A 27,926-nucleotide genomic window follows, 5' to 3' on the forward strand; every position below is an offset into this window, starting at 1 on the left:
TACTTTATGCACATTTTTTCCCCTCCCACTGTGGGCTTTTGTGTTCTCTTCTTCCACGCTGTTACAGATGACATCCCCGTCTCTTAACACTGTATATCAAATTGATTTCTCAGTCGTTCTCTTACTGTGCTCGTATACTTTGTCCTCTGCTTCACTGTCTTCTCAGTATCATGTCGCCACATAATCATTAATGTCTCTTGATCCAAGCGTGACTGTTTTGTCTTCTCTGTATTTGGAGGTGTGTACTTTTCATGAAGTGTATATTGCTGATTTCATGAGTGGGATGGATGGCGTGTACAGTCCTGTTATGTAAAACCACGTCTGTCTCTTCCTTATGAGAGAGAGAGAGAGATGTATTTACTGTGTCCCTTTTAAACGATTGGTCCAACATGTCTTTTGAAACAGAGGTATTTCTCTACACGTCAAAGCAGTTGTAGCAGTTTATACAGTATGTTATTTAACACCTTTTTTCTAAAAGTCGTCTCTGATGTGAGACCAGCAGCATACGCCATGTACAAAATTGGAGTAGGTTTAAGAGAACTGATGATAGAGATGCTATATACGATGGATGCAATATGATAAAAGGTACTCATTGAGTTTGATCTTCAAACTTAGGTTATGTAATTTAAAAGCATTCTTGTGAAGTGAGTATTAATTGTGACTAATGAGAGTCTGTCCTGAATATTCTTTGTATTTTGCCGTATTGAGAATAAAATATATATGTATATGTTTAATGATGGCTCATTTTCTTTTAGCAGCAGCAGCAGGTTACTTAATTGTAGACGTGCAAAAAAGGGATCTCATGTCTTCATATTTTCAAGGTTATACATACAGATTTCAAACAGTGATAAAACCGAACACTCATATTTCAGTGGGGCAGTGACAACAACATATCAAAATATATCTGTAGACATGATGGTAAATGAGGCCTGATCGCCCTCATTGTGTTAGTAACCAGATACAATAAACCAGTAATCAAGTCCAAATCTGTGCCCAAATTACAGTGGCATTAATTTATAAATTATTAATAATTAAACATTGTGAGAATATTGCTCTGACAGCCGATGGTAACAGATCCAAACCTGCTCTTCAGATCTTAGTGGATAAATTGCCACCAAGTGGCCAAAAGATGCTATTGTCATTGTTGTCGTCCCATCAGCCTTCCTGTCGCTGGACAGGGATAGAGGTGACACTAAATAAACCTAATGTGGACATTTTTAAGGGCACTTGGATTAGTTCAAAAGCTTAAAACCAGCTACCCTGGCTGTTTTCAGTTAACTAATAATTTAGTACTTGGTAAAGATAGAGGGGGAAAAGATGCAGTTTAAAAGGTCAAATCTTAATCCAATCTGTCTGATAACTCACTCTGAACTCTCAAATTACTCCATTAAATTAAAAATTAAATTCTATTCAGTCTAAAAAATGTAATGGATTAATAAATGAAATAAAAATGTTGGTCCTTGTTACATTCAGTACAGAAATCTCACTGTATCCTGGACCCTCCGAACAGGATGCAGCCTCTGTTGTTCCAATAAGAAAAAGATGGCGCTCAGTTAATCTTTCTGTGCATGAAACAAAAGTATTCCAAGCCGTTTATATAGCTTTGCATTGCAGAGCCTCTTACAAATGATTAGCTGCTTTCAATCCACATTGTGCAGCTCTGACAACATGAACTCTTGTCGCCTCTGAGGCTTTTTCCACTGCCTCTCTGTCTTTCCGTTTTGCTTTTAGTTGTTTTTTTATTAACTTATAGTTAAAAGATTAATTTAAAGTGTTTTTTCTCAGTGAGTTGTGACAGGGGACATTTATTTGCACCATTATTATCCTTTTAATACTGCAAACTGACTGCAGACCTTCCTGTGCAGCATTGTTAGAGGTAGAGCACTTCTACTAAAGCAGCTTTCACTTCATAAATAATTGAACTACTTCCTCAGACCCTGATAAACCTGTCACTTCAGGTTTAACTGCTGCTTCTTTGTGGTCAACATCAAAACAATAAAGACGCAGCAGCTTTCACTGCTCCGCCATTAGCACGGACCGACCAATAGGATGCCCTGGTTTCATCGAGGGCCCGCCTCCCGCCGCTGCTGATTGGTCGACGTGCTCCTCATTACCTTGCAGTCGCTCCGGGGAGTAAAGGTGAGCTGAGAGCGGAGCGAGGAAGAGGAAATCTCATTACCGGGGGTTGAGAGACACGACAGCCACCCAGAAAAGTCGGTCTATTGATGAATTTTACTGTCATTCAGTGGAGAGGAACAATCAAAGCAATCCAAGAGGACTACAAGTGGAAAACCGGGGAAGCAGCAGGTACGTGAAGGCGACACCGCAGCAACAGGTGCCTGTCGACGGTCGTCAGCTGTCACAGGATAGTTTGAGTCAAATAAAACAACATGGTTCATGTTAAACATCAGTGTTTAGTCAACACCGTCCTCTATTTAACTACTTTCAGTTTATTTATGTTGTTTCTTGCTCCTGGTGACATAATAACATACACAACATGTAAACGCAACACGGTTCCTATAGTGAACCTTTGTGTGCCTTATATTATAAATCTTTACTTTATTCAGATTGTCCAAAAAAAAAAATGATTTGAAGCTAAAACATTATTCCACTAATTAATTGATTAATATTTTAGCCATTTTCTGATATTTTATAGATCAAGTACCTGACAGATGACCTGAGAAAGTAATTCAACATGTGATGAGTAATGAAAAAATAATCATTAGTGTAATGTTAAAGCCTCTTTGGATGTACTCTGCCTTTTTATATCTCAATCTTCAGTTACAAATTTATGTTTAGTTCATTTCACAGAATATAACTATTTAGCTGACTGGTTAAATGTTAAAGTATTTATCTAGTGACACTAAAGAACAGGCAGACAGATGAATTGATGATGGAAATGATTAGTTGCAGCTCTGTCATGGTGAGTGTGGACAGCTGGGAGACAAACAAACCAAACTACTATTATTGCTGCATTTAATTATCTCTGTCACACTTGTTTGTGTTGTCATTGCCACTGAACATAGAACTTAGTACCGTCCTCTACTCGCCTTATTTCCTTTGCTAGAATTGATACCTCTGTCTGAATTATGCACAGGAGCACCTTTCTGCCTAATGACGGGACTATGTTTTATTTAAAGTGGGAACAAAAGGCGCCACGGCTGTGGTAGGGTGACTTTGGGGGGGGGGGGGGGGAAATGAGACACTGGTGTTTTGTGCTGTGGCTGAAACTGAAGCACTCATGCGGTGCGTTGGTCGGATGGTGGGAGCAGCAGGAACACACTGGCCTCTCTGTCTGGATGCCGTGATCGGGCCGCTGGCCCAGCTCGACTCGGCTGCACCCACCGAGTCCCGGAGACCTGGAGGCTGCAAAGAAACCAGATGACAGTGTAGAGTAGACGAGCGAGAAGGGGGAAGGCGTGTTTATTTGTGTGCACACAGTCTAACAGACAAAGACTCATGTTCGTCGAGGGAAACAGAAACTCAAGAGCACAAATGCAGGCATCCACCTTCTCCATACAGGTGCCCTCATAAACACCTGTTGATACAAAGCTAAGCTAATGCTGCTTGGACTGTCACACACACACACACACACACACACACACACACACACACACACACACACACACACACACACACACACCACTACAGGTCAGATGAAACGGTGACTCAGCAACACGCTGTGCGACAACTTGACTGAAAGTTAAAACATGCTGACATGTGTTTGGTAAAATAAATGATGATGGCGTGATCTGATAGCTTTTGTTGTGTTAGCGTTGTGTGTGTGTGTGTGTGTGTGTGTGTGTGTGTAGGTAGAGTAAAGAACGTAGGAAACGAGAACAAAAGATGGACGTAAATAGAAAGACCAGGCTCTAGGGTTACAAAGCTTTGGGGTGTAAGTTTCTCTCTGTCATTTTTCCGCTCTCTAAGAAAATAGGAACCAAAAAGCTGTTAATGGCACATCCATTCTGCATATTTGTAAACACAGATGCAGCAGCAGTCAGAGGTTCAGTGTTACATGTTGTTCAGACATTTTTTAACTGTTAAAAATAACTTACACTATGTTTGAGTGTGTGGTTTTGACACAAAGGATGTTTACATCCTTTCAGTGACCTATGAACCAACTGGTTTTGCTGTGTGGGTAAGGTTAGATGGGGTGGAGACCGGTTAACATATTTCCTAAACCTGATGGAGGCACTAGTCTGATGATTTAGAGATTATTTAGATATTTATTGAGTGACCTAATTCTGCTCTAATGAAATCCTTGTCGCTTTCTTTGGATTCACTTTGTGCCGGCTCGGTTGGTTTTTCTATTCTTATCGGTTTTCTCGTGAAGGAAAGATGATCGCGTTGTAATTCCACCTTTGTTCCTTTGTTACCTGCATGATGTGAGGCTGTCACTGGCATTTTGGCTTTCAGGAAAATAAACGCATTTTCTCTTTGTGAAGGGAAACGGCCGATGAAGTAAATGACTCATTCAAAGGCACGGGGAATTCAGCAGTGTGTTTTTTGACAGTGAAATGATTTACTCAGGCTGGGTGGCATCTGGAATTAAAAAGGATCTGTAATTAAATTAGGTGTAAACTATTGTCATGTGATTCAGCATGAATTGAATATGAATCAGCTGCAGTGTGTGATTGAGAATGTAATTGAATTAGGAGGAACAACAAATGGGGGGAAAACTACCTGGTTGACCAAAGTCTGTCAGGGTTATATCATCAGACTGTTCGTGATGATATATTGTGCGTTGAAGAGATAAGACGTGCACGTTACATGGTGCTGAAGTAGCTGATCTTGTACATCGTGTTGATTATTAGGAGATAATAATTAAACTGTTGATATCATGGCAAAGCTATTCAGTCCTGCTTTGTGAAAGTCATCATGACATCATCCTCTTTTTGAGAGTAATGTCCTTGGAGAGGTCGATAAGATGATGGCTGTGTGTTTTGTGTGTAACATGCAGGCTGTCGTCGGGAACGCTTACATTGAATGACGGTGCAGGAACCACCAGGAAGGTCACCTCAAACTGATCAGGATGAATTCTTGAATTCTCTAGAATAAGGGCTCAGCGAAGGAAGAAGGAGGAAGAGAAGGAAGCATGCTTGAGATGCCTTATTTAAGTTAAAATTTCCCCACAGCTTTTAATAAGTAATAGGAAATAAAAGGTTATTGTTACTATCAGGCGTGTTGCAACTAGAAACACTGTAAGGAAAATACCAGCAGTACCAGGAGCTAGAAGTGAGTGTTGATTTGTCCTTGTTGGTTGAAACAATAAACTTATATAATAAAAGCATTTCACCAAAATCTGTTAATGATATGTTGAGCGACTGGCTGCTACCACATAAGTAGGTAGGATGTGTGACTAGAAACGAGGCAGTGAACACAGTGGATTTAGTTTCTTCAGGTGGTCAGAAATACAGCTCCAGAGAACTGCTAGTGTTGCTCGGTGTCTGCTAGACGTGTAAACATGGACCCTCATGCACTGCACAGTTGATTCAGGTCGATCGATTTCTTGTTAGACACTCGCAGCCTTTCTTTTCTCTGGTTTCATCTCCTCTGAGCTGAGTCTGAGCTCTTTTCGCCTGTGGCCTTTTTTATTTTACCTGATCGTCTGAAGCTCTGAGTTATGTCACATCCTCCCTTTGTACAACAGTCTGCTCTGTAGGCCTCTTCAGCGTCTGTAGAGCTGGTGGATGTAAAGGAGACGAATGGTGACAGAGGTTATCTCTTGCTTGTACGAGACCCCTCGAGGGCAGTCTGGAAAGCGTGTATGGTTATGTGTGTCTTTCTACCTATTCTGCTTATCTGACATGACCGCACCTACACTATTGTGTGGCCCTATAGGACCCTCATTGTGACATGACAGTGTCATATGTCATGTGCGTGGCAAGAGCGTGTGAGTTACCTACTTGGAACAGCATCTTTTAACCCTACAGGAGCATCCTGTTCTTTTTTTCATTTTACTTTTTGGTTAAATCATAGCATCAACAAACTGCAGAGACAACAAAAACTCTAATTTAGCAAATGTAATAAAATAACCTCACACAGTCAGCTGCCCTGTGGAGCTTTGCTTTAAACAGCGTTTGTGTAGCTGAACAAAATGCATTATGTGCACTTATGTAATGTGTTGAATGCATTTGAAACGTGCTTCGAGGCATTTTACAGAGGAAAAGTGACATGTAAACGTTAAGTTAACAAAGGTTTCTGCATGCATCACATAAAGGAAGTGGGAGCAGAGAGGAAAACTGGACCTGACACCAGCATCGCTTCATCTTTTGTCTGCTGCTGGAGGACCCTCTCAGGTTTCATAGCCCCTGATGAAAAGGTGTGGGTGAGGGGTTGTCACTGAGACTTAAACCGACCTCAGACGCAATAATAAGCCTGTGATACTGACCAATAAAAGAGGCATTTACAGCTGTCTGACACGGCTGGAAGTACGGGCTTGACGTCTTTTTTTATTTTTAATTCTTTTCTTGTGTGTTCTAGTTGGAACTGTTGAAATCAAACAGCTTAATAAATGAACAATAGTGGAAAGCAGTTCATCAAATGAAATAACAGTTAGACAGACAATTAATTATTAAGACAATGGGCAGACTGATGAAATCCTTTAGTTTTAAATGGTTTGTGCCAATATAGGTGATCTTTAGACCACAATGAGCCAAAAAACCCAAATCAATCGAATCGTGCATCCAGCCTCCTCAAACTGTTGCTCAGTGTATTAACAGTAAAATAAAACTGAATTGAATTTCAGTATTTTCCACGTCTGACTACCACCGTTCACTTTTCTGTGCCATGTTTCAAAGTCCAGAGTGTGTTTCAGTGTTCACTCTGGTAAAGTTTAATCTGTGTGTGATTTGTTTTATAGCTTTAACCCTCCCCTTACCACCACCTCTGACCCCCCCCACCCTTTACTCTACAGTTCTGAGGGAGGAAATCTGCGCAGCCTGCACTAAGAAGGAGCCCATTGTGATCTGCACCCCGAAATTAACCTCTTTGGCAGACGGGTGCTGGGGGAGCACAATGGAAATTAGAAATCATTTGACTCCTGAGCTTGATGATCAGTACTATTAAGTTACTGTATAGGTTTCAAAGTTGGGCACTTAAAAAGTTACGACGAGTGTTTCTCCTCAGCGGGGGCATCAGTAGAATAAGAGATCCTCTGCGGCCTGTCGTCTGTAGCCTGAGGTGTAGGTGGGACTCTGTAATTATCAGCACATTACACATCAGTGGAGCTCTGACGTGTCCCGTTATTGAAATGATCCAGCTGGAGGCGAGAGAAATGCAAAAAAAACCACAATCCCATGTTGAAATCGCACTGCAAGCTAACAAAGAACTACTGTATACCGGATAAAATAATAATTTTCTTTTTCATTGTTACATTATTTTCATTATATAGCTTTCTGCTGCATTAAGCAAACTTCTCAGGGGAAAAGCGCTTACGCAGGATTACTCACTTTGAGAGACTTATCAGCCTGTTCAGGGAAAAATGTCGGCTGTTACGTTGATCATCTGCTTTATAATGGCCTGAAGAATGACAACGCTAGCAACACGCTAACTCAGTGCCCACCTGCAACAGATTAATTAAATGTCAAAAGTGCTGTAATACCAGAAAGGTCAAAGATCTTTTTTTTACAATGCTGGTCTAAGTAGGCCTCACTGGTATGTTTTTGTTTTTACAGTTTATCTGTTCACATTTAAGACCAGAGTGAGAAACAGGAGTGAACATATGAATTCATAATTTGCCAGATGTTTGACTCTTTAATAAAGATGTTTTTATAATTGAGATTCATGTAGTTATAACATACGGTCAGGGGTTCTTCTCAGTAATTGTTAATGTGTCATTAGTGCCATGCTCGGCCTTACTTCCTTGTAGAGATGTCCCGAGCCGATCGGTATCAGGTCAGGTCCGGGCATATTTTAAAGGATTGGTAAAAATAAAGCCGATCAATGCGGACCCTTCCTTTACTCTGCAGCCGCAGTTCTTTACTCTGAGCCCTCTACTTTTCTCTCTCCTCTGCTCAATGTGTAGAACAGTGATTGGAGGGGGTGTACTGTATGTATCTGGCCCAGTTTGAGCTCTGATACGATTTTAAAGTTGAATTTCATCTGATTGGTCGTCATATGAGCTGTACTTTAGGTTTTCTCTGGATCAAAGTCTGCCTCACACCGTTTGGAGTAAAATGTTTGTGATGCTCTGCTCATCAGCATCTATGTGGTGGTTTAATTTCCCTCGAGTCAAAATGAACAAAATCACTTCTTTGACAAACGGTGATCTCTGACCAGTAAATACGATAAAGTGAGTCAAGTCAATTGATTTGCCCCAGTTCTTTCTAAACTGAGTAAATATTTCTCCATTTCATTCAGACTGACTGACTAAAGTCAGTAGATCAATCTTAAATACTGAAACAGAAGAAAAGTACCTGATTTAACCTTAGTCTGTGGATGAAGTGTGAATAGAGGAGAAAGGTGCTGTTCTGTACCGTGTGGGATTTGATTGTAGGCTGTAAAGGACAGAAAATAAGTGGATCTGTAGAAGCAGTAACATGAGAAAGAGAAACTTTCTGCACGTTGGACACCTGTTACCCACAAGAGCTCCTTGGTCTGGAGCTGCCGAGGTAATTCAGCAAAAACAAAAATGGCATTTGGCGTCTGACTGAACAGGCCAAGTCAGGTCTCAAAAATATGTCTTGCCTCAGAGCTGCCCTCAGTGGAAGCCATGTTGGGGGAAGTCGCTCTTGCGTAGTGTCTCTGTCCACCTCGGGGTTAGTTTGCAATTCAAATCCCTGCTGCAACACAAGCAAATGTTTTCTTGTTACAGGGCGTCGTGTCATGTATCTGTACTGTCCTTTTTATGCTCTGAAAGGACGAAAGGGGAGTTCAGATGCGTGGCTATTCACTTTCAACACCTCATATTAGATAGCGGAAGGTGTTTTCTCACACCTCTGCCTTTGTAGTCCTCATATTTCCCTTTGTTGTCTGCTGTTTCTTCTTTGTTACAGACGTCACCAGCATGCTCGTAATATCAGGAACCCTAGGCAGGAATGACTCATGCTGCTTTTAACCCTTTTCGCCTGACGTCAGTGACGATGTATGTAGGATTGCATGTATGTCTATTAAAATGACCACAGGGATTCATGCGTGATTGAAATTTGCTCTGCTTGGTAGTTAAAATCAAAGTGTGTGACTCTGCAAAGAGCAAACGTGACTGGAAGTGAAAATGGTTCATGAGAATGAATTTGAGCATTATTAGCTCACAGATGGAGACATAATTGCAACCGTAGCTCCACCAACTTTCAGCCTGAACAGAAATCAGTGGGTGTAATTGCCTTTATATTGCAGGAGTCTAGGGGAGCAGAAAGGCCAGACGAGGAATGCTGTTGTGTTGGAACTCAGCAGGTCTTTTAGTACTGTAACCTGACTTTAGCCACTCCGGGAGGTCGAGCGATTACAGGACGGGAAAACACCCAGTTCTAATTATGTCTGTGTGTCTCAAGGTGAATAGGATAGTGTGTTCAGACTGGGGATTTGTGTGGCTGCAGATGGATAGGCATTTTTATGTTCTCCCTTGAAATACGGTTGTGTGCAATATCTATACAACACAGGGCTTTTGTCATACTGTTTCCATGTGTTGCAGCTGAACTGAAGAGGCCCTGCTGAACTTGGACTCAAACAACTAAGGTGTGTTTTGTCATTTGTTGTTATTGCCAAACACTTAGTGTCAATTCATGCGTTCATGATTGGTGCTTAGGCGTCTAAGCTCGTTATTAACCTGGCACTTCTTCCCTTGCATATCCCCCTCACTTCAGGATTAAATATCTAATGTTATTATGTAATGGGAATTGGAACTAAAACTTTGTCCTAATGATATAACAAAGCCTCATGATATGAAATAATCAGGATGTCTTATTAAATATGACGTCTCCGCCTGTTTTTCCGGTCTTTGCGTGCATGGCAAATGAACATTTGAAGAGCAAATAATCACCTTGTAATGGACATTTTACAAAATAAAATAATAATGACAATAGTTAATTGCAGCCCACAGTACTTTATCAAACGACGCCCCACAGCTTCATATTCTTGTGATGCTTCTGTTTGCACAGTTGTCTGTTCTACCAGGAAGTGCCCTCTTATCAGGTGTGTTCACCTGCTGTCTGCACAGGGCAATAGATGTCTGGTGAGATCGTTGCACAAACGAGTGTCTGTTATGTAAGAGATACTTGACTAGAGCCGTGTACTCAAAGCCTTTTTGACCACAGATTTAATTCTTTTTAGACATAGTGAAGATTTTGAGAGCAGATATATTTGAACAAGCTTTGCTGGTGGTTGAAATGACAACTTGAGGGCTTGTGATGCTGTTGCATAAGAACTGCTTACCCAACTGATAACTAAATATTCTCTGTGGCCCAAAGTGTTTTGTGTTGGATAAACAGAGCATTAAGTCATTTGAATACAGTTTGCATATTTTGTTTTAAGGTGACAAACCGAAGGCTTTATACTGAATATAACGTGTTTACCTGTTGCTTAACAAGCACATTCCTCTCCCTGCTGCTCTGTCAAACACCCAGACGAGCCACATTGGAAGTGATAAGACACGGTCAGAGTGCCATGCTGCCATAAAGCGCTGGACCTGCTGATAGTCACCGTGTGCACTCAGTTTCGATTGTAGATGGTTTTATGGAGTGGTTTTTATATGTAGACAAACTCTGACTGTGTCACCGTCTCTTCTTTCCAGAGGACCAGTATTTGTGTGACCACTTTTGAACTTACTGCTAATTCGTACTCAAAACAAAGTATAAATGAGGCTGTTGAATTACAACATATAAGGTTTACATAAAAGCAAAAGAGCTGTTACCAACTCTAAAGTCCATAAATGCTCTAATGAATGTTAATCCACTTATTTTCTGTAACACTAGAAACTACAGATTAAAATGAATTCTGATCATATCAAACAAGGAGAAGAGCGGCGACTAGCTCACTCTAATCATCATGACAAAGAATCAGGTCGTGTCGTATGGCCTTTATGCCACACCACTCTGAATAAGGTGTGATAAGTCCATTAACAGCTTTTGAATCAGATTTTAGCAGCATTAATACATTCCATGAGTAGAGTAATAAATACTCCGATAGAAAGGGACAAATACATGGCCCCTTTGTTCTCCACTGTTTAGCATTACTGACATTTAATGATGTTTGATGAAACTGATGCTTGTTGTGTGTTCTCAGACAGGTTAGGTTATCAGTGGCGTTTGTCCTGTCTGGCTTTAGCATCTGCAACATTGTCTGCTTGGTTCATTAATTCAAACAGTTCAAGTTAATTCAGATTTATTTTTAATCAGGAGATAGAAGTTAGTGATGTTAACGTAACAGGAGAAGCTGAAGACCACACTGAGCTCCGTACGTTTGTCATGTCATCTTTGGGGCCTGTGAACAATAGATGTTTTTCTTTAAGGGAAACGTTTTTCTGTTACGATGGAGTCACTTCCCACCTTTTGAACAGGAAATGGGTCATTCGTTATTGTGCGTGTGCGTGTGTGTGTGTGTGTGTGTGTGTGTGTGTGTGTGTGTTTTTCCTCTCGTGTTGTTTGTCCACAGCTTCCTGCACAAACGGGTCTCTTCTTTCTCTCCTTTCATACATTCCTCTCTCTGGTCCTCCTTTGTCACCGAGGCTCTCTTGTTGTTCATAGCATCACACCTTTGCTCTGAATAATTTAATCTCGTCCTTTGTAGAGATCCTGTAAGATGCCATCATGACTGTTTTGATCCGGTAAAGCGTGTAATCCTTGAGCCTAGAGGTTGGGTGTGTTTTGAACATGGGTCACCTGTGCACCTGTACATCAGTTGTTGGCACCTGCATCAAGATAAACGTGTTAGCTTCTGCTATTTGTTCTTCAAGGTGTTGGTAGAATGCAGGACAGGTTTGCTGATGTTCACTCTTTGTTTTTTAAGACTTTGACAGCATTTAATCATTATACAGTTCCTGATTGTCCAGTTGCTTCCACTATTGCACTGTTATAATCATTTCACTGACTTTGACCTAGATTAGTATGTTCTGAGGAAACGCTGCGCTGCAGCCATGATGATTTTGCACAGCCCGTTTGAAGACTAAACACATACCTGTGAAACTCGCCTGCAGCCTTGTACTATTCTCGTACAGAGGAATTCCTGCAGTATCCAGTTAAACTCACCATGACTAGATCATATTGCATCCCCCTGGGGGGTCCTTAATACAAAAGTAATTGTCTTCTCAGAAGCCACTTGAATGTACTAAGAAGTTTATCATTCACAGAGGTTCATTTTAAGCCTGACAGGCATGATGCAGTTCCTGGTTAATGTTTGACCTGCTACGATACAGAGTACATGTCACTTTTTTATAATAGCAGAGAGTGTTATTATTGTATTATACTCTTATTGACCTTCATGCATTTTGTTTGCGTGTGCTTGTGTTATTATGCAGTTGTTAATTGCTTATCTAAAAGACGCTTAGTTGATGTACAATCGGTGGGGGTGTTTGCATCCTTGTAAATGCAAAAAGGAGCAGTGTTATCGTTATAATTGCACATACATGCATTTATTGTTCAGTAAGTTGCTTTACGTGTACGGTTAGGGGAAAAGTCAACATCACAATCAGGCAAACCAAATGTTAATATTAAGTATTTAGGCCAGATCAGTGCAGGAATGCAGAGCGTATTAGAGTGTGACAGCTTGTCCTGGTCAGCTAAAGATTGTAGACACTGGTGTGAGCACTGCTCAGCAACACGCAACCACTGCTTCTTTCTGCTGCTTCAAATACACATGGTTACATCTCTGTCTCTCTCTCACACACACACACACACACACACACACACACACACACACACACACACACACACACACACACACACACACACACACACACACACACACAGCAGCAATAGTGCTGCAGCCACTGGTGATAACTCTGCAGGGCAACACGACCTTCCCTTTCCTGCTATTAGATGCTTTCAGTATCAGTTCTCAACACCCGACCATTTCCACCTTTTCAAAAACTGCTTCCTCTCCGTTTCTGTTTGATCAGAGACAATAGCAGTGATGTCTTTCAGCTCCTGGGAGAGACTTGATCCAGAAGTGAAGTCATCGCTGGGCATTTGAACATTTGTAACAGCTCCTTCATCCATTTTAGCCTCACATTCGAAATGATTTGACGAAAGCAGTTAATGAATCCGGAAAACGTTTCTCTGGGTTTATGTTAAGTCTGTTCTACTTGGAAGTGAGGAGCCAAGAAGTTATGTCTATGTCCTGTTCATTGTGTGTAAATGCAGAACAGAATGACTCTGATGAAGGTTTTTGTAGAGGAAAAGGTCAGTGGAACGATTTGAATCCAGTGGAGGAAGTAGCTGAAATCATGAATATGATTGGTGATCTGCACAGTACGTACAGTACTTTGAGTCTGCTGACATGTCTGTACATTTTCTCAGGCAGAGTGACTGTCCTGACTGTCTCACAACTTAAATATCTCCTATCACAGTAGGAACTGTGGGCAAAAGTGTCTCCATATGGTCAAAGAACAGCTTGTTTTTTTTATAATCACATTTACAAGATGACAACAGACAGACTGCAGGTTTATATCTAGTTCAAGCAAGAGTGCCAACTGAGTGCTTACTGAGTAAATTAAAGTTAAACAGATATTTTATTAAAGGAGGAGGAGTTATACAGCACAAAAACTATCCAGCCATTCTTTAATTTTGTGGAATGGACTAATGCAGTAGAATAGTGTGAGAGTTAAATAAATACTGCTACAAGTTAATCTGCAGCTATTATTAATCTTAATATCTCAGATAAGGGCCTAAAATACTGTGGATGAATTGTTCATTGCACCTCTCACTCTTCTGTTTTGTACATATTCTAGAAGGCGACCTGACTGTGAGGGTGTAGTTGGACACCTGGTCTCCATGTTCATGACTACGGAGCAGGTTTAAAGTCCTGTTTGTGACCAGTGAAAGCTCCTGATCGAGAGTGTAAACAGTAGATTTTTGAGGATAGGACTGATCCATTTACCTCCTCAGTCAGAGGTCTGTGGTTTTGGCTGTTTGATTGGTTTGTTTGTCTATGATGGCATCAGCCTCTTATTTTCTTTATGTGGTACAGTAGCATCTTTTTATCATCCTGCTCTTCCTTATTCTCTTCTGTGGTTTCTCAGATGCCCGGTGGTCTAGTCTCACGGCTGTATGGTGAGGGTCACGCTGGAACCCCCTTTTGTCTCATTCATGCTTTTTTTACGAATCCATCTTTAACAAAATGTGTCCTTTTCTGACCATGCCAGATTTTTTTAAACATATGATCTTTAATTTCTTAAGGCTGGAGTACTTGGCTCAGTTGCCAGGCAGAAAGTGGCGATTGAGCTTATCCTTATTTTCACCTCTGTATTTAATGTTAATCCGTGTTGTTGCAGTTACTGTTGTAGTCACGTGCTGAAATGATTTTCAAATCTAATTGTTTAGCTCCCAGGTCCGACCAGTTTTCAGGCCCCGGCCTTGTTATGAGCAGGTTGCATTCGTTTACATTGTGAATCCTGTGAAAAACAAATAAGTTTTATTAAAGCTATAATTCTTAAACAAAAGAGGAGCCGTCGGGTGAAGGAACAGCAGAAGCTCTTTGCTCCACTTTGTCTGACGCTGTATTAACGGTAACAAAACCTTTGCATAGCTGAGCTCGAATGGAAAACAATAGAGAAAGCAGGAAGGGTCTTTGTCTGAGAGTAGACAATTACACAGCTGATGGTGTCATTAAGAGCGAACAAACCATTTATTGTTATTATTATTATTATTATTATTTTAAAAAATCAGATCAGGACCACTTTAGTATGTGCTTCTACATCTGATTCATATCTTCATATTGGCCTTAACGATCTAAACTCATTATGACTTTGTATAACAAGTGATCATTGATATGAAAATGACTCTGTTCATATATAACTTAGTATAAAGTTAGATATAACAGAGAGTGGAACAATGCAGGTTATTAGAAAGGAGGGAAATCAGGGTGATGATTGGTAGTCTTTGTGACAGTTGTTTTTTCTCGGGTGGAGGCTGGGAGGTCACCCATCCACCCACCAGCCCTACCACCACTGCCCCCTCCCTTTGCCGTCCTCCCTCCTGCCTTGGCTATTCTCCATGTGCCGGGCTCAGGGCCTTGGGAATGAATGGCGCCCGGGCTGTGCTCCGTCTTTGAAGCCAGCCAGGAATGCGAGGCCTCTTTTTTTTTTTTTTTTTGTCCCCCCCCCCTCTCTCTCTCTCTCTCTCGCTCTGTTGTTCATGCAGCCGGCAGCTCTAGCAGCTATCTGCAGCAGTGAAATATTCCCTCCGCTGCGCTCATTGTGCCCTCGGAGAGCCGGACGTCATCGGCTGGCCAATCAGTGGCTCCCACTAGGCAACCTCGAGTCTCGGTGGGGGGAGAAGGGACTCGCTAGAAGTCTTCCCTCTAATATCTGGCTCTCTTGGTTACTTGGTCTGGTCTCTCTTCAGAGGAAGAAAGACACACTGAATGGGAATCAAGGATGGGAATCATTTGATTAATCCTCATTCAGGTTGAAACTTAGGAATTAATTTCTTTCTCACATGGGAATCAGGAACGACTTAAACTCAAAGTTGGGGTGAGTTTTCCTGTTTGTTTCTTGTTAGTGCTCCTCTCTCAATCTAATAAAGTAGCTCAGGGTATCACTGTTGGTCCAGTCGTCCAGCTTGTCTTCAGCTTTCCTGCTGTCATTGCTCAGTTCTCTTGTCTCTTGTTGTTGTAGTTTGCGTGTGAGGGTATTTGTCTGGGCCGGTCACCCTCTGCCTCACCCTCCCTCCCTCCTCTATCTGCTCTCTGTACATTTTGTCACTGCCTGTCCCCTCCATCACTTCCACTTGAGCGCTCCCCTGTTTGGGAGCCTCTCTCTGTTCGCAGAGGAGAGAGGAGGGCTGGAAACCCCACACACACACCACAGATCAGAAGGCCCTTCATAAACACATGGAATCCCCCTTAATACTGTAGTTTCAAAGGCTCATGGGAGTTGGGTTTTGTGTGTATGCAAAACGACCACCTAGGATAATCTTTGATTTAGGTTTTTCAGCTCGGCCAACAAACTTTGCAATACTGGGAAAATGTATAATGAAGTTTTTAGTTTTTAGTGGTCGTTCAACTGGGGTCTGGACAGTCATTTTTATTTGTTACTGGGTTGCAGGAATTTTATATCTGCAAGATATTTAATTCTGTGTATTTGTAAAGTGAACAACAAATTTATTGTGGAAAATCTACTTAATCTCAAATGATCTACAGACTGAAATCAGGATAAAGCGTAATTAGTTTCTGGCCATTAAATAATTTATCCCAGTCTAAATGAAAGGCCTCTAGAATGGTTCTGCTGCAGGAGATTCAGCTTACAGGACCTAAGATGGATTGATCATGGTGGATATGTTTATAGAAAACAAATAGTTTTACAGTTGGTTTTACCACGTTTGACAATATAACAGGTGCTTGTGTCACTACATGAGTTATATTGATAAGGTAGACCAGTCTGTGCAGGCTGCAGTGCTTTATAACAAGGCATCATACATCTATCACGTGACTAATCTTCCCATATTTCTGTAGCTCCATATGAAATTCCTGACATTTTTTCATGCGTGTGCTGCAACGTGCACTGCCAACCTCAAGGCCCTTAATTAAAGGCCTTGTTGATGTAAAACGGCAGACTCCTTCAACAGTAACTGTACTGCCCTAAGAGGTAAAACAAAAAATGAGAACTAGGGAATATACTTTAAATGTATACATTAATTACTGTTAATTGTGGTTAATAAGTGAAATAAGTGTTTATCATAAAGGAGAACTCCCAAATAAATGAAGAATAAAGGTTAAAACACGCTATAGTTAAATGGGTTTCCCCCCAGTACTGCCATGTACCAGCACCTCTGCTCCACTGGGTAGGTATTAACATTTTTTAACCTGCCACTGTAAGTTCTCTACTGGGGAAAGTATACTTCAAATTTTTTTCAGTGAGGGGTTATAAGTTATCTTTAAAACTTTTTAATAGATGGGGAAACATTTCTCTAAATTGTTTTGCTTTCTGGCTCCTTAATAGTGTTTAATACTATTTTTCCCGTGTAGATGATGTTGTTTGTTATTTGTACGGTGTACCAGCAGTTTTTTAACTACACAAAGCCGTGTGAGTCATTCACTTTTTTTCCAGCTGATGTCTAAAAACAAATATTTTGTTTTCAGACATTTGATTTCACTCTCTAGCAGTCATTTGTTGTGTGACTCCTGAGGTTATAGCAGGCTGATAACCACTCTGTGCCATGTTTGTGCTTTCTCCCTCAGGAACTCCTGAGACTGTTTTCAAGAGGCTTTCAATAAACAAAAAGGAGGCAGGAAAATGGCCTAATTAGCAAGAAGCGTGACAGACAACCTGGTTCAAATGTGTTGGTGGTAATTTCCCCAGTTGAATTCAAAAGGCAGACACATGCATCAGCGCACTTACACGTCTGAGACATTTGCAAACCCTGCCCTTCCCTTCCCGCCATCTGCCCTGGTCCTCCATGGATTCTTACAGCTTTCACTTTGAGAGAATGAGCAACGTGGACCTGCATCCTCTGAGCCTGCCGATTAGCCGGCTCTCGCCAGCCAAGTCCAACAGCAGCATCGTTGATCAGTTTGCCCACCACCAACACGGCAAAGGAGACTCTGCCTACAGCTCCTTCTCTGGTGGGTCCACTGCCCCCGACTACCCTTCACCCTTCCTCACAGATGACCTACAGTCCGGCTCCTTCAGCCACTATGCTGATCTAAAGTATGTAAGGTCCATTTATCATCCGACCCAGGTACTGCAGTCAGACTCAAAGACCATGGACCAGCTCTATCGCTCTGTAGAAGCTATCTCTCAGCAGTATCACAGCAATGCTAACACTAACGTAAACCACCACAACCACAACGGCAATGATGGTTTACATACCAACAACAAAGCACTCTTTAAACAAGACGTGGCTCCATCCCACAGTGCTTACTTTCCGGTTCGCCCTCCTCCAGTCCCAACACGCCTGGATAGTTTTATAGCCACAAAAAACTTGGAGAACAGCCGGGTGCACCAGCATGGTACTGATTTTCAAACCCAGCAGCCACAGCAACAGTCCAGACCCTACAGTCGACCCCATCCACCAGCCCATGGTGTAAATGTCCCAAGACATGAGACGGCTAACCCAGAAACAGGCAACACAGGCTTAAATTCTGAACCAGTGTACTCAGTTTGGAGGGGCACTCAACAGCAGGAACCACAAGGCCAACAACCTCCAAGCTACCGCCCCCACCTCCAGCCTCATGATCAGACTAGACCGCTGCTGAACCCAGAATACCTTTTCATCACCGATAACAAAGCTGCGTCTGAGCAGCAGAAGTCAACAAACATTTTAAGCCGATCACCTCCTCGAGGCACAAGCCAGCCCGAGCACCTGAAACCCAGACAGCCCTCAACCAGTGGCGGGTGTAATGGAGACAATCAGAACAAGCCCAGTGGTACCAATAGCCATTTTGAGAGTCAGCGAAAAAGAGTGTGTGATGCGCTTGGTTCAGAACCAATCCGAGCTTCCAGCCCCTGGAATGGTGGTCCCAGTTTTATTAACAGCAGCATTCAGCACAAGGGTCAGTTCTACTTCGTCACAGGAGTGTGTAAGCAGTCCGAACCTTGTATGAGGACACACTCTGCATCTGTGTGCGGGTCTGAGGCTGCAAGTGAGAGCTCCAAGGTGTTGGAAAAGTACCAACTGAGGGAAAAAGAAAGAAGCCACAGCACAATGGATAATTTGTTCAGACCTCTCGACGAGAGTTCTCGTGCGTCTAGCTGTATGATTCCAATTGAGAGAGAGACTTTTACTTCTGTGCCCCAGGTCAAGGATCTGTCCTCCAGGAGTCAGGATCAGGAGAATCACAGACCACCCCTCTTTTCGACACAGTCCCCTCAAAACTTTGACGCCTCGGAAGATGTCGACATGATTCAGACTCGAGACATAGGCCGCCACACTGCCAGCAATCCTATATTCTACTGTGGACCTGACAGGAACTGCCCCCCACATTCAGCCACACAGACAAAGGAGGTCACCTCACTAGTAAGCAATGAACAGCTCAACCACCATAATAGAGAGGAGCATGCAAAGAGGGGGAAGAGGCAACCCTTGGGAGATGTAGCCAGTGAGAAGATAAACAAAGAAACAACCCCGCTCCTGTACCACCTAACAGGAGCCAACAGGGCAGCGCTGCAGCCTAAGAAGGAGACGGTCCTAAACAAAACAAGTCACGGAGATGTGTCAGTAAATGATAATGAGAGAGCTCCACAAGATGACACAAGCAGGAACGATAGAGGGGAGGTTATCTCTGTTGCATGTGGCACTCTGGATGAGTCATTTAAGAAGTACTACAAGGAGAAGCTGAAGGATGCCCAGTCTAAAGTCCTTAGGGAGACGTCGTTTAAAAGGAGGGACCTACAGCTGTCATGGCCTCACCGTATCAGGCAAAAACCTGAGCTCAGGCCTACTGTGATTCACTCTTTCTCCTCGTCACAGGACTCTGAGACTTCTACAGACACACTCACTCCTTCTGTGACCTCTGAGGAGACAGAGAGAGGGAGCATAAATCAAGAGGTCAAGGAGAATCAGAAGAGGATGGACAAAGAGACTGAGAAGGAAAACGGGAGACCAGCAAATGTGGCCCAGCCTCAGGTGGCACGCATCGGAGGTAGGAAACGACTGACCCCAGAGCAGAAGAAGATGTGCTACTCTGAGCCAGAGAAACTCCATCAAATTGGTGGTCCCCCCAGCCACTCTGCTTGCCGCTCGTTTGGCAATGAAAACGAGAACCCGTTTGCTGTTGAATATCAAGAAGAGGATTATGAGCAGCAAGGAGAGCAGGGACTGGTTGCAGCACGGAGGAAGATGTTTGAGACGAGAGGTCGAGCACTTTCAGCAGCCAGCGCCTGTAAGACTAACCTGAAAAATCTGCAACACAAGGCCCTGGTGGAGTATATGGAGCGTAAGACAGGCCAGAAAGTGGCTGAGCCGCAACAGCCAGCATCTCAGCTACCACCTCCAGCCAGACAAAGGCATTCTCTAGGAGAGAAACCATTTGACTGGGGTCCCAGGCCGCTATCCGGAAATCATGAAGGCAAAAATACTAAGAAGAAATTCCACAGGCCCCACTCTGCAGGCCGCATTCTTGATTCCCCCACCAGCTCCATCAGGTACAAAAGAAAAGCAGAAACCGAGAAAAACACAAACAAGACTTGTTTGACGCTTGTTTGATCAGACATTTGAGAGCTCTCTTTTATTTTTCACTAACCAGGTATGCACAGTTCTTCTCAGCACAGTCTTGTTCAGGCCAGTATGCTGGTCAGTCAAATCAACCCAGATGGAGGGAAAGCCAAGGTCCATCTCAGGGCAAGTCTGCCTCAGTGGAGAGTCTCTTGGACCAGCCAGAACCACCTAATTTCTTCAGGAACCGTTCAACATCAACACCACATGCATTTGAGGTACTGTAGCCGTCTTTAAATAGGTGGAGAACTTTAGCTTTAACATTTTCACTTTTGCTAAATCACGTCTCGCCTTTTCTTTGTTCTCCTGGTCCTGCAGGTGCACAAATACGAGAAGGATCCTTTACCAGTTGACACTGTGGAAACTTGGAGGTATGAACCAGCACTGTAGACAAATTGAGCCATTTTCACTGGTTTTAGGTCAGAAGTATATTAGGTCAGTAGTGTGTGTGCAAACTATAAATCTCAACTTGATTCATTGTGGCGCTGGAAAGTCAGCACCCACCTGCTCCTGCAAACCAACATTCCTTTCTAAAGATTTATGCATGAACTGCAAAAAAGAATCCTACAATAAACTATTTTCAGGGACTTGGCCTAATTCTTAAAACTCTGTTATGATTTGTAGGAATATAAAAGTATTGCTGTTTTGAATTACATTTTTCCGATGCATTTGTTGTTTTCATTTAAAGGCCAAGAATTTCTGTTTCAAAATCATTATAGTTTTTATTATTATTAATATTATTTAATGGCTCATGCTACACATGTGAACACTGAATGTTTAAATTCAGTCCCCAGACAAATACCGCTGAGGACCCCTTGGTAAAGCCAGCCCCTGAGGGCCAGCAGCAAGTCCGTGTGGTTGCACAGAGGGGTAAATCTATGGAAGAGCTTGGGGCTTCGAAATTAACAAGGCCGTCTACTCTGAGTAAAAGTTCTGAGCAGCTGGATCAACTGTGGAGGAGTTCAAGTGGCCCAGGAGGACCTGACAGAGACATCTCATTTATTGCTGAAGTCAGTGAAGCCAAGAGGCAGGAGAGAACGAGGAAGAAGCAGCTTCTAATAGAGCCAGAGGTAAACGAACCAGAGGTTGTTGTTCAGAAGAACACTCAGGGACAGGCGCAGAACCAAACCCAGAAAAAGTCCCTGTTAAAGCAGAACTCTGAACCACAGGAGGATGCGACAGTGGGAACAAGGAACTCAAGTAGACCCACCTCCCCAGCCTCCTGCTCTTCTCTCAGGGCCAGAGTTCTGTCTGGCTCTCCGGGATCTCACAGCCCTGTCACAGATGAGTTCAAGGGCAGTAGACTTCTCAGTGAGTGTGCATCGAACCCACCTTCCCCCAGAGGTCTAGAGACCAGTGAGAGGGAGATCAAATCCACCTCGTCTACCCCCACCCAGACAAAGCCTCCTTGTGAAAACAGGTCATGCTTCAGGTAAGATTGGAGAAGAGACTCCATATCAGCGCAAAAGCTGTTTCCACCTTTAAAGAATTTGACTAATTGCACCTGACACAACATTTTGTTCCACAACATACTGACATTCACGTGCTTTCTCATCATGTGCATGTATAACACTTTAAAAACAGGTGTTTGTTATTGTGCACATATGATTTGGGACAAGTTTGAGTTCTAACTATAATTTTCTTTAACTTCCAGCAGAGTCGGGACTCCTTCAGTGACTGGATTAGAGAAAGAGCAGTCAGTGGACGAACCAAGTGACGATGACACCCTGCCACATGAAGTGTCTCTGAGCTGCGGTGTCACCACAGATCCATCGCTGTGGTTAGTCCTTCCAGAAGAAGAGATCAAAAAGGAAGTCCAGATCTCACCACTGACGGACTGTTTTGAAGACGAGTCCACCAACTCAGCTCCTCAGACAAGTGAAACCTCTGTGTCTCCCTGCACCTCCATGTCTGATGCAGACGTCACTCAACAGGTGGAAGAGGACAAAAGTCCAGAAACTGAAGTTGAGAAATCAGAAGAGAAGCAGGAGATGGAGGAGAGGGGAGCACCAGAGCGAGAGACGGAGAGCCTGGAGGGGTCTGCCATGGGACCTCGGTGGGAGGAGATTGTAGAGGAAGTGGTCAAGGCTGACCAGTCACTCGCCAGAGTGCTCTACCCTCTGGCCAATCGAAAGACGGCACTGATGCTGATGGAGCAGCTGCTCTCAGAGGACACACTGCTGATGGAGGAGCACTACAAGAAGAAACAGGAACAGAGAGGAGCTGCAGAAAGGTAAAAGTTAATGTCCTGGAATATTACTTTAGCTGCATCAAAAATAAAGTTCTACTAACCAACGATGGGGATTTTATCGGTCTGCTGAGTGCATTTTACTGTCTGACTTGCACACTTAAGTCACACTCACACTGCTTGGGAAACGTGTTCTGATGTAATGAATAAGAAAATGAGCATAAGATAATTGGAAAGATGCTAAATCAGCTCGATGAATTTCCCAAATCCTTGACTTTCCTTCATTTCAGATGACTACATTATCTTTTATCTTGTTTGCACACAGCTGTGTAGATTGAAAGAGCAGCCTGTACCACTCACCCTATTCAAACTAAAGCTAAACTAAAACGTAAGCATTGACATGGTTTTGTTGCAGGTAAAGCAAAACTCATTAGGATTCCAAGTTTAATGTTTCTCTATCAAACTTGATACTGTAAGTGTTTTGCAGTGTCACATGCACAGACCCACCTTTCTGTCTGCCTACTGCTGTGCACACATTCAGATTTTGGCTAGTGTAAGCACAGCTTAGATAAAGAGAGAGTGTGCAATTGTCCTTCAGTGTTTTGCAATATGTAAACAACAGCTGCCTTGCTCAGAGTGCACAGAAGGTGAATATAGTGCATTTGGCACAGCTGTGGTGGAAATGAAATTCAAACAAAACCAGAGTGAAACTGCAGGGTGTAAGACAGTAATCTTTCTTTTTCCAGTGCTGAATCGGTGGAAGGGACTGATCCATCTCCCTGTCCTTCTGCTTTTGGCAGTCTTGAACCTCAGTGTACAGATCTGCAGAGCAAAACTGACATCACAGAGAAGAAGGTATTTTACTTTTATACAAAACAGCTGTAAGGGTTTCATTCAAAGCAGCGTGTACATTTAAATCTGTTTACACAATAACATCTTTTACAAATTCCTCAAGACAGCAGGGGAAATACGTAATTAGAAAGTACAACAGTCTACATTTTATCACAGTCTCCCGGCTGAATATTTACTTTAACACTAACTTTATCCATTATTTCTTTCTCTGATTGAAACAACAGCGTCTATTAGTGTCCTGTATCAAGGAGCGCCTACGTTCACTAGAGGAGACACAAGCTGCTCTCCAGACAGAGATTCAGGAGAACGTTGCCCGTGGAGAAGCACTGGAGGTGCTGGTCCGTGACCGGTGTCAGCCCGTGGAGCTGGAGCGGTACAACCTGTTCATAGGGGATCTGGAGAGGGTGGTCAGCCTGCTGTTGTGCCTCTCAGCTCGACTGGCCAGAGTGCAGAACGCCCTGAGCACCGTGGACCAACACACAGATGCTGAGGAGAAGGTTAGGACCAAAAATGTTCTTGTTTTGTTTTTAGGGGGGGGTGCACTTGTTTCGTACATTAGAGGTTTTCAACCTCTAATGTACGAAACAAGTGCAACGAAAACCTGCTTTAAAAACTTGAGACATAGATAAGAACACAAACTGTCCTCATTGGTGCATTCAGTGGTTTGAAGAAAGGCTCCATGAGCTCAGAATCTCTGTGGAAATTGAATCTAAATCTGTCATCGTTTGGATTCTCTCACAGCGAATGAGCTGGAGATGTAGTCTGACCTATATTTGAGGGTTAAGGTCAACAATTATACCTGAAAATAACACGTGATAAAAATCTGCTGATGCACTGCAGTGCACCACCATGTGCTCTGTGTATTATGTTTCCATTTACGCTCCTATATTTCCCCTTAAGCTTGTTTATTTATATATATATACATACACACACACACACACACACACACACACACACACACACACACACACACACACACACAGTGCTGCATGCGAGGAAAAACAAACGGTCAGCGAGTGCTCCTGGGGCAACTCGAAGCCATGTAACCTTACGTGTCTTATGATTCACCACAGCTCATTTAGAGCTTCTGGAAAAAAGGCCATTAGACGTGTGCGGCTGCACCCATGCCCTCAGCTGTACTCCTGCTCTGTTTACTTTAGAACAGCAAACATGCCACTTGGGAAAAGTTGAAGGGCAACTTTAAGTAGTTAAGGTTTCTCACTGTGTGGAATTCCAAAAATGCACCAAGCTTTATCTGTGTTTAATTGCTCATTTCTAACTTATCTGTGTTTGAGTCAGATTATTTCAGATATACTGCAGTTTGAGATTCTGTGCTGAACCTCAAGTAGTTTCCAAGTGGTTTGAGAAATAATGTCAAAGTGCTGTTTACTGCCAGTCACATTTTACACATTTTATCTACTTACTAATTAATTAATCATGAATTTGGCCTCAAGTATCATTGCGTATAATGTCACAGGATCTCACTTAAGCTCTGGGCTTTGCTTTGTTTTCATTTAGAATATCCTGTTCCATTATGCATCTCGGTATTTTAAGCATTAATTTATGTTTGCATGGATGCATTAGATTTCTAGATTGATCCCTGAAAGGGCTCTTTGTTAGTTTGTCCATCTGTAAAAGCCCGGCTGAACATGTGCATACCGAGGGCTTGTTAGAGGCTCATTTGTTTTCTTGCTGTTATCAGCAACACTGGTATTTACACTGAGTCACCGAAACTCCAGCCCGGTTTCGATGACATTTGTATCTACCCTGCCCTCTGTTGACTCAAGGGAAAACTGCACCTATGACTGTTCAAAATAATTAATACAACTCATACCCCAAATTACATTTTAAAACATTGTGATTAAAAAAGTTCTGGGTTCATGTTCAGTTTGTTCTATTACATATATGGATATTCTATATCTATGACAAACGTTGGGATTTCAGTAACAGACCTAACATCTGTGTTTGTCCCCAGCAAGATGTATTATCTCTATCAGTTATAATTTATCATCTTTGTTCCCTCTCTCCACTCAGCAATCTCTGGACAGTCGCCACCGTCTGCTGTGCAAACAGAGGGAAGACGCCAAAGATCTAAAGGATAACCTGGACCGGAGGGAGAACCTGGTCTCCACCTTCCTGTCACGCCAGCTGTCAGCCGAGCAGCTGCAGGACTACCGCCGCTTCGTCCAGACTAAAGCCTCGCTGCTCATCAGGCAGAAGGACCTGGAGGAGAAGCAGAAACTCGGAGAGGAGCAGCTGGAGATGCTTTCTAACAGCCTGAATCTGTGAAGACGGAAGGGGAGGGACATCAAATGCTCTGTTTTTCTGTGTCTCAGTTTGCCCTAAAGGACATAGGTTATAAGAAATCCAGTTATCTTCAACCCTTTGCACCCTGTCATGACTGTCTTTTGTTCTTGAAAAGCGTCTGACAGGTCTGCAGGAATCCATTATTTCCGTTCTGCTCGCTACATAAGATGAGCAATAAAACTACTGAAACTGAAGCTCTTCGCCTTCCTGAAGGCTCCTTGATTTTTCTGCCCATCGCCGTTCTCAGTCTGCAGTGTGTGTCTGAAGACATCTCCTCCCATGATGTTGAACATGCACGTGCTTTGACTCGAAACAGAAGACCCAACTGTTTCTCTGTGTGCCTTTTTATATTGGTGATGCTGTGGAACATTTTGCATTAGCACTGCTTTGTGGAATCTTTTGCACACCATGGTAGCAACTCAGCAGCCGTTCTTCACTCTTCATTGAAATGGTAGTGCTACAGCCCTGTATCTGCACCTGTGGAAACCCATTATAAGCTTTAAGATTGTATTTTGATCAGTTGGAAGGCTTCAAAGAGAGTAGGCTGAGAGGGAGCGGGGTAGTGTATAAAGCTAGCATATGTACAAGAGATGTAGTAGATTTAATCTTTTTTTATGTTCTTTTTTAAATATGTTTCAAATTAAGGCACTAAAAACCAAAAAAGGTGAACGAAAAAAGCACTTTGTAATGATACAGAAATGCACACGTCTTTAAATCAGATTTGTTTTCAGAATGATTTCAAGTGAAAGCCTTACTCCATCCATTTAATCTATTTCTATTTCACTTGCTTAGTTTGTTTTGCTGTTTATTTCAAATAGGAAAACTGCTATTGTGTTTTGTGAAAGGTACATGAGCACATCCAGCACCATTAATAATTTCATACAGTCTTCTGGCTTCATCTTACAAAGTTTTGATGATTTCAAGCTGGAACAGTTCCTCCTACAGAGGTGTTAAACCTCTTTAAAGCAGATTAGAGATAAGCAGCAATTATATCACAGAGTATTTTCGCCCACCGTTCTCTTGTCGTAGTGGTGACATGTGATACTTGAACACACTTTTATAAGAGGAAAATCACCAATCGTCACTTTAGGTGTCTTAACAAATACGGAGCCCCTTTTACTCACAGTTACACTTATTTAAATTGATCACAGTGTCTTACTAAGAAGCCCTGAATGAATTAAGTCACATTAATTAGTTACCTCTCACATTTTCCATATTAGTTTTGCATATACAGTTGAATTCAAGCATCTTTTTGGGGAGCGACATGAGCCGCTCATCATGAATGTCTTAATTTTGTGTTTGTAGAGGTTGAACAGAAACACAGAACTGTGTCAGTGTCTTGTGTTAAGTCATTTTCAACGAAACTGCAAAGTCGTAAAATGATCCAAATGTTAAAGCCCCTCAGGAAATTAAACCTGTTGACAGTACTGAAAAAAGTTGATCCAGTGTGTGGGTTGGCTGCTGTATAAAAGTAGTAATAATAGAAGTAGTAGTAGTAGTAATACTTAAGTAATAATGACCACAAAGAAAACATTTATTCACAAAATATCAACCACGAGGAGATGTAAGCGACTCAAAGTAGCAGAAACGGGAAACTCTTCCATCCTGAACCATATTTCAATAGCCCTGAAACATTTCTCTGGAGATTTACGACTCTCTCCACACTCAGTTTGTTAAACAAATGTATGTTTGTTTTGGCCTGTGTGGGCCGATGGGTCAGAAAGGCTCTCGTGTTGTTCCCTGCAGCCTGCAAGAATTCCTAAAAAGAGCAAAAGATCCATATTTTGGAGAAAGTGAGGAAATTCTCCCACGAAGAAGCAGCACATAGATAAACATTTAGTTTGTATGCGCACATAGTAACTAACACTTGACCATTTCCTTAGTCATTTCTTCTTCCTGTTGCAGAAAAGGGGCTTGTTTCTGAGTTAGGATTGTACTTCACTGAGTCCCAGCTGGTGGGATGCACTGCAGAGACTTTTCTAAAGCCACTGTTACTGCTTTATTTCCTACTGTTTCTTTTTTTTTTTGAATTGTGTTTTTGTGCCTGTTTGGAGTTGTAAATCCCACAATGTTTGTAATATTGTGAATAAATTAAGCTCTCCCTCTCCCTCTAGTGTTTTATGTTTTTCTTGCACAGTGAGAAGCGATCAGCTTCCTCATACTTTGTTTTTACATTCTGTGTTTTAAACATAGCTTGGAAGCTTCAGTGGTAAAAGAAAATGGTGACTAAATGCTTTACTGTTGCTATTTCAGTATAAATTGTGGTAAAT

The 27,926-nt window shown here is 42.3% G+C and overlaps 1 protein-coding gene across 4 annotated transcripts; it reads left to right on the forward strand.

Moving 5' to 3' along the window:
• The first annotated feature begins 2,133 nt into the window (after positions 1–2,133).
• Positions 2,134–27,765, forward strand: shroom1 (shroom family member 1). Of its 4 annotated transcripts, none has more exons than XM_026371455.2 (9): positions 2,134–2,307; positions 17,335–20,239; positions 20,341–20,527; positions 20,628–20,680; positions 21,097–21,741; positions 21,964–22,542; positions 23,244–23,352; positions 23,574–23,846; positions 25,384–27,765. In XM_026371455.2, exons 2-9 carry the CDS (start codon positions 17,553–17,555, stop codon positions 25,636–25,638), a joined length of 4,788 nt encoding a protein of 1,595 aa, XP_026227240.1. In that variant the 5' UTR covers positions 2,134–2,307; positions 17,335–17,552; the 3' UTR covers positions 25,639–27,765. The 4 variants fall into 4 exon arrangements, with proteins under 4 accessions (XP_026227240.1, XP_026227243.1, XP_026227241.1 ...); XM_026371458.2 differs by having other exon boundaries at positions 21,967–22,542; XM_026371456.2 differs by lacking the exon at positions 2,134–2,307 and adding an exon at positions 9,651–9,678.
• The last annotated feature ends 161 nt before the right edge of the window (positions 27,766–27,926 follow it).

This window comes from Anabas testudineus, chromosome 14 (genome assembly GCF_900324465.2).
Source record: "Anabas testudineus chromosome 14, fAnaTes1.2, whole genome shotgun sequence".
NCBI classification, from domain to species: domain Eukaryota; kingdom Metazoa; phylum Chordata; class Actinopteri; order Anabantiformes; family Anabantidae; genus Anabas; species Anabas testudineus.

Excerpts from the sequence above, each read along its gene's own strand:
- shroom1 (XM_026371455.2), top strand. The coding sequence starts at position 17,553 with ATGGATTCTTACAGCTTTCACTTTGAGAGAATGAGCAACGTGGACCTG. Across the intron at positions 20,240-20,340 it reads TCCCCCACCAGCTCCATCAG|GTATGCACAGTTCTTCTCAG; the intron begins GTACAAAAGAAA and ends TTCACTAACCAG. Across the intron at positions 20,528-20,627 it reads CAACACCACATGCATTTGAG|GTGCACAAATACGAGAAGGA; the intron begins GTACTGTAGCCG and ends CTGGTCCTGCAG.